The sequence below is a fragment of the Lepus europaeus genome, chromosome 4 (assembly GCF_033115175.1).
Source record: "Lepus europaeus isolate LE1 chromosome 4, mLepTim1.pri, whole genome shotgun sequence".
In the NCBI taxonomy this organism is placed as follows: Eukaryota; Metazoa; Chordata; class Mammalia; order Lagomorpha; family Leporidae; genus Lepus; species Lepus europaeus.
Window position 1 is genome coordinate 18974439 of NC_084830.1, and position 16939 is coordinate 18991377.

General features: G+C 45.7%; 1 protein-coding gene across 2 annotated transcripts in view; it reads left to right on the top strand.

Moving 5' to 3' along the window:
- Positions 1–368: 368 nt before the first annotated feature.
- The window catches only part of ANXA13 (annexin A13), a 65037-nt gene continuing 48466 nt past the window's right edge, over positions 369–16939 (top strand). Inside the window, exons 1-2 of one of the 2 annotated variants that reach the window (XM_062188022.1) lie at positions 369–449; positions 1753–1875. In XM_062188022.1, the coding sequence (XP_062044006.1) occupies positions 435–449; positions 1753–1875 (138 nt within the window). In that variant the 5' untranslated portion in view covers positions 369–434. The remainder of the gene's footprint in view (positions 450–1752; positions 1876–16939) is intronic. The other variant, XM_062188023.1, reaches the window with a different exon arrangement.

Sequence of the window (16939 nt, forward strand, 5' to 3'; positions counted from 1 at the left end):
TATTGCCTTTAAAAATCTCTATAATGAGTAAAATAGTCAGATCTTTCAGTCCATTGATTAATGCTTTTAATATTAAAATGCCTACAATTTTAAATGAATACCCAAAAGGTGAAAGTGTACCTTTTCCAACAATCCAGAAGTAAGGCAGTTTTAACCTTTTAGTTATGAGTAACTAACATAAAAGGGTTAAACCTTATTTATGAATAAGAATTTTTATCTTAAAATGACAGTCTCCCAAGACAGCCTGTGCAGTTTCAGCTCATTTGTAGCTATCACCACTCCCTACCCATCCCCAACAATGTATTCAAACTCAATGTCAAAGTTACTTATTAAACACAAGAGATATTATGCCCTGGGAAAACCATTATAAACTTTGTCTGTAGGAGGGCTGGTCTCTTAATGAAATACAGAACCACCATCTCAGGAAAACCAACATGGGCAATCGTCACGTAAGTACTCACTGCCTTTGGGAATCCCTGTTCGCTTTGGTTAGCATGGGGAAGAATTTCAAGGATGAAATCGTGATTGATATTTTTACATTTTGTCAGTATGATTATCCTTGACTGGTTGAGCAATAGCCTACTATGCTTTTGAAAGGCATTCAGTAAATAACTTTCCTCCTTTTGGCCAAAACTCTCTCAGCAGGGAAAGAGAAATGTTTAAAATAAGCAGTAAACAGTCTTGTAGACAGCGAATGGTAAGAGGTATGTATAGAATGTTTGTAGCCATGTCACACAAAGCATTGTAGACTATGCCCATCCAGAGTTTTGTGGGAGAGATAGATGCATGTTGCAAACATCAGAAGAACAAATTAAAAATACTTCTTTAAGGCCGTATAACTTAGATTGAAGGGAGAAAATATTCCACTATTATTTCTAAACAGCATCAAGGTTTCAGATATTTGCAAACATTCATGAGACAAGCTTAATACCTTACTTTTCTTTCTAAATAGGTAGGCTAGAGAACACTGTATAAGCTGCTCATGATTAGAATATTGTCATTGGCAACCAATTATGCCCAAGACAGTTAAGAATTTTGATATTTTGTATTTAAAAAATGTATATCAAGAGCTATTTCAATAAGAACTTTAATACAGTTTTATTGACCAACTGTTACTTCCCACAGCAAAGAATGGCAAATTGCACCTACACTAGAAATGACTGGAATAAAACCCCAGAATTTTCTTTAAGCTGTAACTTTGTTCCTAGCATTTTTCCTTGGCTACCTATGAGGGTACTTCAAATTGCTTGTGGAAAGATAGGATGCAAAGATAGTTTATTCTGATGCAAAACGATTTTTGAAATCCATGCATAGGTTCTTTGTAATACATTTCCATGGACTTTCTGAAGGCTCCCCAAGTGCATGGATTTCAAAATGTTCCAACCATGAAACAAACTTATCTTCAAATTCTAGTTGCCTGAACTCTTTGAAGTTGCCCCACATAACACCTGCAGTCAGAAGTCTGCAACCCTACACTGGCTTGGTTCAGAAACATTATTTTTTGAGACCATCTGTGAACAGTCTTTTCTTACTAGGCAAGATTTCGAGCCATCCATTCTGCATTTCAGTCTGAGAAACTGAAACCTCCTTTGAAAAGACTGACAGATGCAGAGGACGTCGGGAGTACTCCCTGGCCCCTGCAAAGCAGCCGAGGAGGGCAGAGAGGCTGAGCTTGCAAAGGCAGCCCCGTGGGGCCGCTGGCCTCTGAGGACGGGCCAACATTTTGACATTATTTCTGTTTTGAATCTTCAGAGCCAGTCTTACTCGCTCTCAGAAGGCAGTCAACAGTTGCCCAAAGGGGACACCCAACCCTCGGCAGCCACGCAGCCTCTCAGCCACCTCTCAGGGAATGGAAAGCCAGAGGCCCCACAGCCCGTAAGCACCTCACTTCCCCTGCATGTCGTGTCTGGGCCCTCGCGTGTGCCCGCTGCTACTCACCATGCACTGGTCATGTTGGACCTTCCTCCCTCCCCTAGCCTGGAAATCTCGCCATCAGGCAAGATTTCCAAGCACGGAGATTTTTTCCCCCCCTTGGCAAATGTTTGTTACAATATTTACAGCCAATGTACAAATGTTACCTTCTGGGAGCTCTGCTGGTATTCCCGTTTGCCTCCCATCAACAACTCCCTGGAATCAAGTGCTTGAGGCGATGCTTTGGCCCCTGTGCCATTTCAGAAAAGGGGTAGGGAGCTGAACACATCCATAGGGAATGAATCCATGCTTTAAAAGTAAATGCAAACTCTTATTCAGGGTTTAAAAATTCCCAGTAATGGCTAAAGTTGTATTCATTAGAAAGTGACTTGATTATGTACAAACTAAAACTAGAATGCTGATGGCTTTGAAGCTACTAGATAACCAAATGTACAAATGAAACATTCCTAGGAGACAAGTCAGTGGTGTTTATGTGTATGCTAGTGTAGTAGACAGTGTTATTTTGTTGAGATTAAACGGCTGCCCTCAACATAAAATGACCCTGATTGTATGATGTAAGGATTTTTTTCATTTTGAGTCTCAGTCTAGAATATGATGTGGTGAGTGATTTTTAGTTCTTTTATCCCATTCCTGTGTTCAACCACTGAGAAACTTTCATTTGAAAGGTTTCTCGTGGGCCTTCTCTTGGCTCAAACATGTGATTTTTATATTGCACCTCCCTCTGTTCTGTTCTTTTATCACTAGCCTGTGACACTTATAAACAATCAAAAATAAGCACAAAAGTGTAGGCACTGAAATCTTGTGCCAGTACTTGCTCACCCTGATAATCCAGTGTGCTTTACAATAATCTTTCAGCTATTATTGGCATTAAATGCACTATTTTAAAGATTTATTTATTTATTTGAAAGGCAGAGAGTCTTCCATCAGCTGGTTCACTCCCCAAAAGGCTGCAATGGCCAGAGCTAGGCCTATTTGAAACCAGGAGCTTCTTCTGGGTCTCCCACATGGGCACAGGGCCCAAGCACTTGGGCCATCTTCCACAGCTTTCCCAGGCTTATTAGTAGGGAGCTGGATCAGAAGTGGAGCAGCCAGGACTCGAATCAGTACCCACATGGAATGCCGGTACTGCAGGCAGCAGCTTTACCCACTGCACCACAGTGCCAGCCTATAAATTCATTATTTTAAAACTCTACTAGAAGAGTTTTGAATCCCCAAGAGCATCACTACAGACCAGGGTCCGTGGATAAGTATTTGACAAATATTGTTATAAAGCCAATAGAATATTGGCCAGGAAATAACATTTTCCAAGATTCTGTGATCTGGAATCCTAGACAGTGCTGAAACTCAAAGTGACTTTGGCTTTGTGCTTTCCCCAATTCTTTCGCCACCATTATTAATTTTTTTTCAATTGGAGACCTAGCGTTTGTGATGAACCTATTTAGAGTGGTAGTAACTATGATGATGAGTTATGAACATCTGCTAGATCCTGCCATTCTCAGAGTTTTCTTGTCCTTTTGCCCAATGAACTGCATATTGTGCGTAGAAAAAAAAATGAGATCCACAGAAAAGGCTGCTTAGCTTTACCTTAACAACTCTTGAGCTCTATTCTATCATGTGATTATTTTCGAGAGGAAGTGAGAGAATAGAGATCAATATTCAGCTTTCTTTAAAGTTTAATACCTAAGCCTTTGGATATGGGCCAAACAATTGGGAGAAAAATTTAGGAGAGCCATGTGGAAATAATCATAAACTGAAAAGTACTAACGACTTCTGGAAAAGTGTTTGCAAGGCTAAGGAACAGCCACACTGCTCCTTGGCCAAGCAGCATTATCCACATGGCCTGGGCACCTGTTAGAAATGCAGACTCTCAGGCCCACCCAGGCCCATTGCATCGCAATCTGCATTTGTAACAAGATCCTAAAGTGAGTCCCTTGCTCATCAAACTTCGAGAAGCTCTGGCCTGGGAAACAAGTTCTCAAACTTGGCTACAGACTAGAATCACCAGGAGAGTTCTAAAAGCCATTGATGTGTCCCTCCCTCAGAGAGTGTGCCTTTATTGGTCTGGCAACTGTTCTGGATGTGAGGATTTGTAAGTGCTCCCCCCAGGCGATTCCAGGGTGCAGCAGAGTGTGAGAAACACCATCAGTCTTACAAAAACAGCTCTGCACACTGCTGATGAGAGCAGGTGTCTCGGGGAGCGCCCACAAGGGAGAACCAACTGTAGATGTTCCAACATCTGTTCAGTGATCCGCCCTGGTGTCTGTGAACATGCCAAGCATATGACTTGCTTGTGCCAATATTTAACCAACATAAATAGTGTTGGAAATGGAGAGCAGTTTGGGACTTGTGGCTGGCAAGCTCAGGTGAAGGTTAACCAAGCTACCTGGGAGCCACCCAACAGGTGGGACATAGGTCCAAATTCCTGAGAAGAGAAGAGAGGCTCTGGAGGCAGGTAACAATGTGATTGGGAGGCTTAGAATACATGTATGATCCCACAGCCACAAGAACCACTGTGCAGCCCAGGCAGGAACCAGTCTAGACCATGCAACCCTGTCTCCCTCATCAGGAAAGCTTCCATCCTGCAAAGTCGGGCCCTCAGAACACTGCTGGGAGTACAGGAAACAACAGGAAGGACCTCTGAGGTCAAAGCATGCCATGCACAAAGGAATCCCTTCTTCCTGGGGAGACATGTCTCCTGCAAAGTCGGCCCACATCCCAGACACAGTCACACCTTCTGGGCTTTTTGGGTTTCTTGCCTATGGTAGGTAAAAAAACAGCTATGTCCAAGCGGCAGTAACCGCCAAGGACAGATACCAAGACAGAAGGAAGAACATGCAAAGTGAAACATGGATGTGAGACTTTGAAAGTTAGAGGAGCCTGGGTGCACTTAGTGTTGGGAACAGAACCCTGAGCATCCCAGGAGCCAGTGAATGCTGGCATCCCTGCTCTTAGGACAAGTGCACCTGACCCCGCCCCACCCGGTGATAAGAGACACAACTGGGGCTTTCAATGGGTCCTTCGGAAATGCTGATGATAAGACACCTATCTAGTACCTGCTAGACTATCAGCTTTTGGAGGGTGTGAACCGTGGTCTGTGAAGTGTGAACCTTCTCTGGACCGAGCACTTCTCAGGCATTGTGTCCTTCAGCCCTCACAACACCCCTAGGAAGGAGGCACTATTATTAGTCCCCTTTTAACCCTGGGGAGAGTAAGGCAAGGAGGGGCTGGATGATCTGTCCAATGCTGGACACCTAGGAAGAGGTAAAGCATGGGTTTGGTTTTAGGCACAGGTTGTTAGCACTCTGCCTTGGCTCCAGGAAAGCCTCGTGTGTTACCAAATACAGGCAAATCGATTGGACTTTCTAAAACGATGGACTGGACTGCCACCTCGTCATCTCCTCCCAAACCCCTTCTAAACCACCTTCTCTTCCCTCTCCAAGCTGGATTAGGTACTCTTCCTTAGCACTTCCCTATCACTCCCTGGCTGACTCCATCCCTCTGTCCCCTGTGGTTTCAGAACCATCTGTTCTGTAAACTGTACTGATGGCCCTGATGGCCCTGAGAGCCATACTGTGTCCTGTTCATCTTTATATCCTCAGCACCAACACAATGCCCAGAACACAGCAAAGGCTCAAGGAAAGTTTGACTGGTTACACGTTCTAAGTCAGCCTTGATCAAATCAGTATTTTGCTCAGTTGCAATCCCGATATACAGTCACACCCTCAGCCCCAGGTAATTCTACTGCGTCCATGAGAATCATGGGTCTAATGTCAGGCATTCTTCTAGTGCTGTGACTTCCAAATGTGGTCCCCAGGTCAGCATCAAGGGTATAATTGAGGATCTTGTTGGGATTGCAAGTTCCAGGCTCCCCACCCCACAATCAACTGAATCAGAAACTCTGAAGTGCTCTCTGCAACCCGCCCCTGAGCAAGCCTTCCAGGTGATCCTGACATATCCTCAAGTTTGAGAACTATGGGTGAAGCATCAGCCTCCTCCATGCCCAGGTTAGAGCTATGCTCCTGCTCTCACAATGGCCCACTCCCAACACTCAGCCTTCAGAGATGCCCAGGTGATGGCTCTGCAGGCCTCTTTAGCGCTGCACTCTCCTCCCTGGGTCTCTCACACTGAATACAACCCAGGGAACTGTCCCCCCAGCTGCTCCCTCCTCTGTCCAGGCCCAGAATGCACTTGCTCCCAGGGCTGGACCATTAAAAGATGGCTGAGAAAAGAGCCCTTCCACCAGCAGAGAGAACGGAAGCCACTCTCCCTCCTTGCAGTCAATTTTACACTTCCAGTTCTGCTCCATATTCTTTTAGACAAACTCCCATGAGCCAGGTACTGTTCGAGACCCTGTGGATAAAAGAGGAGTAAAACACAAGACCACAGTCCATGACCTCACAATAGCCCACAGCCTATGGAGGCAGACAAACAAATCATTATAACAGTGTGTTGGAAGCACTGCTAGAAAAGCATCCATCGTAACAGAGTTCAGAAAGAGGACAGTGGAGGGAGGGGTCATGCACGGAAGACTTGAATGGCAGCAGACTCCTAAAGTGGAGTAGGGAGCTCCTTGTGCAGCAGGGACACACGTGAAGTGGTTATCAAAAAGCGAGCATGTTCACAGAGCTGCAAGTTTTGTGGGCACGTGCAGCTCCAGCCCTGCCAAAGCACTTAGCACATCCTGCCACCATCGCCCAGGGAGCTGCTCTTTGCCCTGCCAGGCTGTGAGCTTCTGCAGGGCTGAGGCTGTGCCTTAGCCACAGCTGTCCCCTTGCAGCCTGGCTCATAATGGGGAAATCCCTGAGTCCTGCTAGAAAGGGTGATGAACAGGGAGCACTGACAGGAGATGAGACCAGACAGGTATGCGGTGGGGATATCCAAAGACCTTCATATGCTATGCCAAGAGTACTGGTGTCCTCGGACAGCCAAGAGCTTGCAATCAAGGTGTTGATAGGGCCACGGCCCCTTTGAAGGCTGTAAGGAAGAATTCTTCCTTGCTTTGCAGCCTCTGATGGTTCCAGGCATTCCTCGGCTTCTAGCTGCATCACCCTAGCCTCCGCCTTTATGTTCACATGGCTTCTCCTCTGTGTGTGTCTCTAGGTTCTCTCTTTTCCTACAACGACACCCCCGTTGGATTTGGTACCCTCTCTAAACCCAAGATGATTGCATAGTGAGAGCCTTAACTAGTTACAGCTGCAAAGACTTTATTTCTAAACACATTCTGAAGCTATGACATGGATTTGGGGCAGACGCTGTTCCACCCACCACACCAAGGAAAATGGATTTTATTGCCTTTATTTACTATGACTTAGGTAGTATTTATTTTTTAAGCATGTCACATTCCTTTGGAGGGCTTCTAAAAACAGAGACTGGGTCCCACCTACACAGTGTTGGTTTAGCAGCCAGCCTGACGTGCCCGAGAATCCGCAGTTCCGACAAGTTCCCAGGTGATGCTGATGCTGCTGGTCCAGGGACCACTGCTGGTCCAGAGAACCACTATCATGGGTTATAGTGATGCTTCCCAAAGGACTACATCAGAAGCCGATGGAGAAAGGTTTGGAGGCAAGTTCAGGACTTGGGAGGTAGTGGTCCTGGAGAGAAAGAGAGTCTTTAATTTCCTCCCACCAACTGAAACAGTGACAATGGAATTGGAGAGAAAAGGATCAACCGGAGGGTCAAATGGGCATAACTTGCTGATTGGTTGGCTCTGAGAGGTGAGAGAAAAGGAAGATTACAGAATGACTCCCCACTAGCTGGTTTGTGTGCCCAGGTGAATTGCGGTGCCTCCCAGGGAGATTTGCAAAGTGAAAGAATAAGTGTGGTTTGAGGAGTCTCTTGAGGTATCTGTGGTACACCTGGGGATACTGCCTAGCAGGCGCCTGTGTCTGAAGCTCAAGAGGAAAGTTTGGGCTTCCGGTCATTTGGAAATGATGAATTCGCAGTTACTTGGTTGTTTGGAACAATTAGTATGTGTGTGATTACAAGTAGCATACTACTGGCCTAACAACAGCTTAAATAACAAGGATATCTAATTGTCAACTTGACTAGGAAGTCTGAGAGTATATGATTCCAGTGTTGGCTCAGCAGCTCAGTCATATCACCAAGGACCAGGCAGTGTCTGTCTTTCCACTCTGCCACCCCTGATGTACTGGCAATGTCTCCCTCACAGACACAAGATGACGGTCATGCATTCAAGTCAATGATCTCACACCACAGAGTTACATCAAGAAAGAGGAATGGCAAAAAATCTGCTCTCTCTTCGGGCACCACCACTCCCCTACTAGGGAGAAAAATCTTTCTGGAAAGCTCCAAGCAGACATCCTTTTCTATCTTATTGGCCAGAACTGGTCAGCCCAACTCTGCGAAGGGAAAGGGGAGCCGTAAAGACTCTCTCTCTCTCTCTCTCTCTTTCTCTCTCTCTCTCCTTTGTGTGTGTGTGTGTTGTGTGTGTGTGTGTGTTGGCCTCATATTCTTCCTACTGAAAATGAGCCTTTTCTTTTCAATGATATAGGAGACAAAAAGGGTGGTTAAGGTGTGCATGGACACAGATAGTTCAGGCACCATAGATATTGGCCCACATAACTTCAGTCTAGCAACCTCAAGGAAACACATCATCTTTCTCTAAGTATCTATATATAAAATGTCAGGGAAGAATTCTGGTTAGCTTGGGCTATGTACCCATCCCTTGAACAATCAAAGTTGACCTTACCTATCCCTTGGGGATTGGGAATATTATTTTGTCATTACTGCTTTCTTATAACTATTATTTTTATTATTACAACTACCACTACCATCACCACCACTACTAATACTAGTACTATTGGATGGACTAAAATGGAAAGGGAAGATAACTTGAAAGTCAGCTACAAAATAAGTTATGCTTCAGGTGATGGGGGCTTGGAGAGTTGGAGTGGGAATGAAAAGAAAGATAAGAATCTTTAAAAGAATTTTAAAGAAAGAATTAATGGGTTGGAATCCAAGGCATATTTAAACTTTCTCACCAGAGGAAAGAATAGCATTCATTGTTTTGATACTGGTTGAGACAGAAATTTGCTTAAAGCAACTTTAGCCATTTCACCTTGTTTCCTTCTCAGCAAATCAGAACGTGTCAGCCACATCCTACTCCATAGCACGTTTGATGCCATGAGGACCTGGCTCTTCCCCAACATTTTCTCCTTTCAATTGCTTCTGCCCACTTATCATTGACTCTTGAGGATTCCAAAGCACATTTGCCTCTTTTTTTCCCCTTCATGTAATGAATCCCAAGTTCATACTCTCATTGAACTGGCAAAAGGCAGCCTTTGGCAATATAGGAAAGAAATAGATAATTCTTTTCTAATGAGAAATGCGCTTCATTTTTCATAACTCCTGAAGGCATAGTTTCTTTCATGGTTGAGAAATAGCCAGCCTCTCCTACAAGCAACTTCTCCTCTAAGTCCACTTTGTTGATGCATTACAGCGGTAATTGGATATCTGGAAGTTTAACACTCTATGAGATCTCTAACTCCCAAAACAATCGGTGCTCAATATCACAGCAGACAATCATCTTCCCCAGGACACAAAATCTTGTTTCCAGATAATGAGTTGTTATTTCACGTCTAGTAGAAACTCCAAGATCTCAGCCCATCACACTACTTAAGAATGAGTCAACAGTGACATGTCACACAGCCATGTTGTCTTGCTGGTACAACGCTGTGGTGGCCACAGCAACAACAACAAAAAGCAGGCAGTAATGACAGGCTTCTCATTTTGAACTGACCTCAACTCAAACTCTTCCTCCTTGTTACCTAATCCCAGCACTCATCTCTCAGATTTGTCTTCTGGGTCATTTTGCAAAAAACATTCAAGAGAGAAAGACATTTTGATCCACTTCCAAGCTTCCATATTGTGTAGCCACAGTTACACTAAAGGTGACTGGAGCCTTTAGTCACTACTGGAATGCCATTTGCCAGAAGCTTGGCCTTCCCAGTATCTTTAAAGTATCCTGTTGACAGAGTTGCTACAACCCTTAGGTGGGTTGTAGACCTTTGTCATATCACACCCTGGCAGTATTGACATTTGTATTGACATTTGTGCCTAGATAACTCTTTGCTGTGGAGCACTGCCCTGGGCATGGCAGGATGCTTAAAATCCTGGTGTCTATCACTAGATATGCACCTGCACATTTGTGACAACCAACATGTCTCTGGACACCACAAGTTGTCTCCTAGGAGGAGAAACTGTTCCGATTGGCTGAGACCCAGACCTCAGGTGGAAAAGTAAGGCAGAAGATGGCCCCAGGATGTCTTTATCTCTTTAGATCTCCACATGCCACTACCTATTCCTGCCCTCTGGCCCAGGCACTCCCTCACACAGATTCCCCTCGCTTATCACAGGGGAAAAGCCAACTCCTGAGATTGACCCTTGTCCTCCTGTCCAGGACACCAGCAGCTGAAAGGCAGCAGTTTTTCCCCCCAAAGGCTGTTGTCCCATTAGTGACTTCTGATGGCCAGGTGGGAAGGGTTTCAGTGTGGAACAGTAAGGGTGCTGCCAGGCTGCTGAGCTCCCGCCTCCCCTACTAAATGAACAGTGCTCACCTGGAAAGATGCTGAGTGAAGCGAGCACGGGTCAGCGGTCTCACCACCCACGTGCTTTGGCGCAGCCTGAACAGAATTCCCCTACTGGGTCTCCCTACGCCAGACCTCAGTGCATGGCAGGCCACATTGTTTATGCTTCTGAGGACATGTGTCTGTCAACTCTCAGTGAGGTTGCATCCCATAAACCCACCAGGAGTTGAAAACATTTTCAGTAGAAAATGCATTCAAGACGCCTAACTTACTTTGCACCATAGGTTGGCGTCATGGCATGCTGTAGAGCATTGGTTTCTCCCCCTCAGAAGCGGGGCTGACTGGGGTCTGCACAGCATTGCCATAGAGGATTGAACTGTACGCTGTTGACCCCATAAGAGATCACAACTCAAAATTCAATCTACTAAATGCTACCACTTTCACACCAACAAAAAGTTGAAACATCTTAAGTGGGACCCTCATAAGTTGGGAACCATCTGTGTAATGTCAGAACCTTCAAGGAGCAAGGGTGCCTACCACTTTAAGGCAATAGATGTTGAAGGGTCCTGAAGTCAAGTCTCCCTGCTCCTGCCCAGCCCCACAGTCAGCCCTGATACTGCCTGCTGCAGGACAGTCAACCCACAGAGACAAGAGTTGACGCCAAGAAACAGGCTTATTCAACAGGCTAGCAAGCTTGGTGGGGGGAAGCAGACATTGTCAGTCTCAAAAGCGCTTTTCCCAGCTTGCCAATCATCAGGAAGACTTTTCAAAGGGAAAGGGGAACTGGCAGAGGTTAGGGGAGACAATGGATTCTCCTGATTAATCACCAGGCAGGTTCCCAAGGTCAGTTCTGACAACTGTCCAGTTACATGGAGGTTCCTTTGACATAAAGCTGATGGCTGTAAACTCTTGGCGGGGCAGTGGTGTTAATTAAAACTAGGCTTGGTGGTCACACATTTCTTCTCTATCTGAGGTCTGCCATTCTAGTCCCTGTTGTCAGTCCCTAGAATTCCTTTTTTTTTTCTTTTTTTAAGATTTATTGGGGATGGTACTATGGCATAGCAGGTAAAGCTTCTGGCTGCAGTGCTGGCATCCCATATGGGTGCCGGTTCAAGACCTGGATGCTCCACTTCCAATCCAGCTCTCTGCTATGGCCTGTGGAAGCAGTAGAAGATGGCCCAGGTCTTTGGGCCCCTGTACCTGCATGGAGGACCCAGGAGACACTCCTGGCTCCTGGCTTTGGATCAGCTCAACTCCGGTCATTGCGGCAAATTGGGGAGTAAACCAGCAGATGGAAGACCTCTCTCTCTCTCTCTGCCTCTCCTTCTCTCTTTGTGTAACTCTGCCTTCCAAATAAATAAATAAATCTTTTTAAAAAAGAGATTTATTTATTTATTTGAAAGGCAGAGTTACAGAGAGGCAGAGGCACAGGCAGAGGCAGAGAGACAGAGAGAGAGAGCGGTCTTCCATCCCCTGGTTCACTCCCCAAATGGCCACAAAGGCCAGAGATGCGCCGATCAGAAGCCAGGAGCCAGAAGCTTCTTTTGGCTCTACCACGCAGGTGCAGGGGCCTAAGGACTTGGGCTATCTTCTACTGCTTTCCCAGGCACTCGGGCCATTTTCTACTGCTTTTGCAGGCCATAGCAGCGAGCTGGATTGCAAGAGGAACAGCCAGTTTTTAAACCGATGCCCACATGGGATGCCCAGGCACTGCAGGCAGTGGCTTTACCTGCTATGCCACAGCACCGCCCCCCCGCCCCCCTCCACAGAATTCCTGAGCAAGCATTATTCATTTGTTGAATTCAACAAACATTCTGATTAGTTCCAAGGTCAGCAGTTAACATTTGTTCACTATAACGTGACAAGGATAGGAGGATGTATTCTCTTTGGAGCTGCAGGTGTATGACTGACTAATCACAAGGGTAGAGTATGAAAAGGAAAGGAAGGGGTATTCCTTATTGTTACAGCAACACAAACAATCCACAGAACAGGCCTAAGCAAGTTTGTCTCTGAAAAATGAACTAATGTACCAATCTTCATTAAAGGTGCTAAAATTCCAAAAACATAATTTCAATGTAGGACAGATGTCATTTTTTAAATCTAAAATTCTCACCGATTTTTCAGACAAAAGGGCGTATGTAAGAAAATCATGTTTCACTCGGATCCAAATAGATGTTTTTCTACTTTCACACTTTATTTGGCAAACTACGCAAACATGACTACTGATTTAAAGTGATGGTCAAACACTGAGCAACCCTACAGCTGCATCTCCAAACAGAGGGGTCAGCTTCTAATGAGGGTGTGAACGGGAAGGGAGCCTTACACCGGAGGAACAATTTTGCTGTTCGCCGGTGCGACCATGGAGAATCCTAATGACAACGAAGCAATGACTCCATGGTAAATAATAAATATTCCCAGAAGATTTAAACTGTGCTCACGTATACTCGACAGAGTAGCCTGCAAGCTTTTTTTTTTCTATTAAGCAGTTCTACTTTTTGCTATGACAAACATTTAAGTGTGTTTTGATTGAAAATAAAACAAAAACCTAGCTAGATTTTTTCCCTCAAATTTCTTATCCCAAGGACACCATGCCCAAGAAACCATCAGCTTAATGAAACCAGGGTGTTGCCAATCACCCAGATGTGAATGGCTCCTTTGTTCTGTTTCCAAAGTCTCTACTAAACATGAATGTGGAAATGTCACCAGGATAGTCTCTGGCTCCACACTTGTGAACTTTAATACTTTGCATTCATCTTATTAATTGGCTTCAAAGTGCAAATGAGTTACCAGTTAGAGATCAAAGAACCTTGTCCTGAGAGAAGGGAGGAGAGGCTGGGCTTTTCCATAACAAAGTAGGTGACCCTGGACAGGTGACTTCACAACCAGGCCTCAGATTCTTCATCAGTAAAATGAGGGGATTGGATGCCTTCCTGATTCCCAAACTTCAGGCTTAGTGCAACCTTCCTGGTAGTTAGTGGATATGTGTCAGTATTCTATTGTTCTGTTAATGGTTTCCTTTAAATCCACTTATTTTTTGAAATATAAATGAATTTCTCTTAAAAGGAAACTTTATATTAGTAACCTTAAAGGGAAACAAATATCAATCAGCATAAATGTAGATAACCAAGCAAAAGCAAAAAGAATGCACTAGATTCTAGCCAAATTTGTCATTGCCAGCTAAAGGCTCAGATCCTGTTGGCTGTCCTCTGATTTGACAAAGATTCATTTGCATGGGATAGGCGGGGTCAGCAAAATAAAATCTGAAGCTTTGCAATGCCTCTGTCTCAAGTACTTTACCACTGTAGTATAAAAACCATCGTCCACCAAATCTAAACGATTCGCTGTTTGTGTTCCAATACAACTTTATTTAAAAAACAAGTGATGGAGGGGCAGGGGTGGACACAGCAGCTATGCCTCTCCTGGGATGCCTGTATCTCACATAGGAGTGCCAGGGTCTGTGTCCCAGCTCGGCTTCCAATTCCAGCTTCCTGCTGATGTGCATCCAGGTAGCAGATAATGGCTCAAGTACTTGGGTCCCTGTCACTACATGGGTGACCCAGATTGAGTTTGGGCTCCTGAATTCAGCCTGGCCAAGCCCTCACTGTTGCGGGCAGTGAACCAGTGGATGGAAGGTCTCTGTATTTCTGTCACTCTGCCTTTTAAATAAATATTTCTTTCCTAATGATGGGTCGGATATGGCCCACAGTCAGTGTAGTTTGCCAGCAGGGTTATACACTATCACTAGGCAAAGGCCTAATCAGAAGAATTGGGAAAGAATTTTAAAAGGGATTACTTTCTCAGCTGGAGGTCAAATGCCTCCAGTGCTCCATGTCACATATTTGGAAAAATGGGGGCTGAATTTCTACTGTAAGATTCTTTTTTTTTTTAAAGACTTATTTTATTTATTTGAAAGGCAGAGTTACAGAGAGAGGGAGAGTCAGAGAAAGGGAGGTCTTCCATCTGCTGGTTCACCCTCCAAATGGCTGCAACAACCCTGGAGGTGGGCTGGGCCCAAGGCAGGAGCCAAGAGCATCTTCTGGGTCTCCCACATGGGTGCAAGGGCCTACACACTTGGGCCATCCTCTACTGCTTTCCCAAGTGCATTAGCGGGGAGCTGGATAGAAGTGGAGCAGCCGGGACTTGAACCAGCGCCCACATGTGATGCTGGCACTGCAGGTGGCAACTTTACCTACTACGCCAAGTGCCAGCCATGAGATTCTGATTTAGTAGGACAAATAGGTTGAAATTCAATGATTCTGGCATGGAACTAGAATTGAAAAGCTACTATTTTAGCCAATTCATCTTGAGTTTAGACAGTTCCTCTTCCCCAGGCTCCATTATGTCCTCTGTAGGGTATTAATTCTCAGAGCCCCACACTCTATCTTGCTCAAAATGATCCACAACTGAGCCTTTACTGCAACTTCCCCAGCAATTTCACCATCATTCATGATTCCTGTCCTTCCTCCAGGTGAGGTCTGCTTGGGCCCTCTCAGACACCCTGGTTAAATGCCCTGTTCCCCTTTTCATTCTCTCTGGCTCCTCACCCTAGATGCGTGGCCATCATTCTTAGCTCAAGATACCTAGCTGGAGAGGCCTTCTCTTCCCTCCTATGTCCCCATGACAACCACTGACCCCTGCCATTGATGGAAAGCAGAGCAAGGCCAAGATGCAAAGGGAAGGCATGCAGTCCATTCCGTAATATACAAAGGAAAAGCCTTCCTCCTATGGAAGGGAAGAGAAGCGCCTGGTGCCTGCGAGAAGAACTGCTTGGTCCATTCAGCTGAGCTTCCATTAATCCATAGGCGTTGACCAAGCGCCTACCCCGTGCCAGTAGATTTTGGCTGTCATTGATTCCAGTGGTACTAGTGTGCCAGGCACCGTGCCAGGTGTTGGGCATGTGACAATGCCAGTGGCAAGGATCTTGCGCCCAAGAGGCTTACATTCCAGGGAGGGAGACAGACTAGTGCAGGAGTATAATAGTGTATCTTGAGGGGATCTGATAAAAGTCTCTGGAGTGGAAGCACAAACGGGAGAGTCAGTGATGTGCTAAGAAATGCCTGCCAATCAGCTTTCTGAGCGAAATAAAACCTGATTGTTGGTGTTTGCAGAGTTCCGTGGTGGAAATACTTCCACTGTGGCTGATTTCAAGTTATTAGCTTGATCTCACTGAACACAGAGTTGGGACAGATGCACGCAATTGGCTCTTGTAAGCTTGTAAAGTCAGCTCCAGCTCCAGGGATCGACCATGCCAATCCACCTGGAACTACCCCAGTTCTTTCACTGAAAGTCCCACCTCCCAGAGAAGCCCCTCCATTGCGGGTAATCCGCCGGCCACCTTAGCTCCACTACGCCCTGGGCAGAAGCCCTCAGTTCTTCCCTGCAGGGTCAGGAGTGGCTTCAGAAGTGAGGTGAGGCTTCAGCACACTCCCCGCGGTTCTGTAGAACTCTAGATAATCCCTGCAACACTAGTGCCTATGGAATCAATGACAACCAACATCTACTGAAAGCTTGCAAGTGCCATGAGGCTCCATGGCGCCAGCCCCAAACTCCTCTGGCCAACTGAGAACTCAAAAGCTACATGAGGCCACCATCCTGGCCCCTCTTCCCCCACTTCACACAGGTGGGCCCCTTGGCAAAAAAGACAAATCAGCAGACAGTTTGCACAGGTTCTGCCAGGGAAGGGGTCCTGACATTGTACCTATGACAACTGTTAATTTATTAGGCTGAGAGCAGTCACCCAAGAGAAGTAAGCCTACTGGAAACCTTGGCCATCTCATCAGCCTATGCCCTTCCAGCCTCCAAAGTGCAGATTGAACCCCCGGCCCACTATGGCCCTTCAGCTACAATTCTCTCTTTCTCCACCACACTAAGGGCAAGATGTTCTAGAAAAGGGGAAGCTAGAAGGGTTGGGGTGAGATGGGGAGAGTAGAAGTGCTCTGGGAGTTCGTTGAAGGCAGAAAGGCCAATTTCTCTGCTGCCAGTGCTGGGTTGTTGTAAGGAAACCACCCTAGCCAGTTTTCTCACACTGTCATTTTTAATTTCCCAAAGACGCTCTGTGTGGGGTGGCTGTTGGTCCCAGCTGATGGATGAGAAGCCGAACACACGATGCCATTTAAATCAGAAGGAATGTGGGGGGCAGAGGTTGACACAGAGCCCCGGGGCAGGCACACTTGGCACACGGGGAGATGGCTGCCCATTTTGCCTTGCAAATAGTGGTCACTGGCCTCCACTTTCCATTGCACTTCCTATTCTCTCATCAGGAACATTTCTCAGTCCTACAGCTGGCAAGGGGTTCTTGGCTTTTCAGTCAGTGGACAAGTCTCAGGCCTCAATGGGTATTTCTGTAAAAGACCAGCTTTCTAAGAGGTTGATTGAACTTTTCTATTATTAATATTTTTAAAAAAGAGTAGTAATTTTGACAGGGACCCAGAAACTCAGAGAAGTCACTTGGAGAGCTCCTA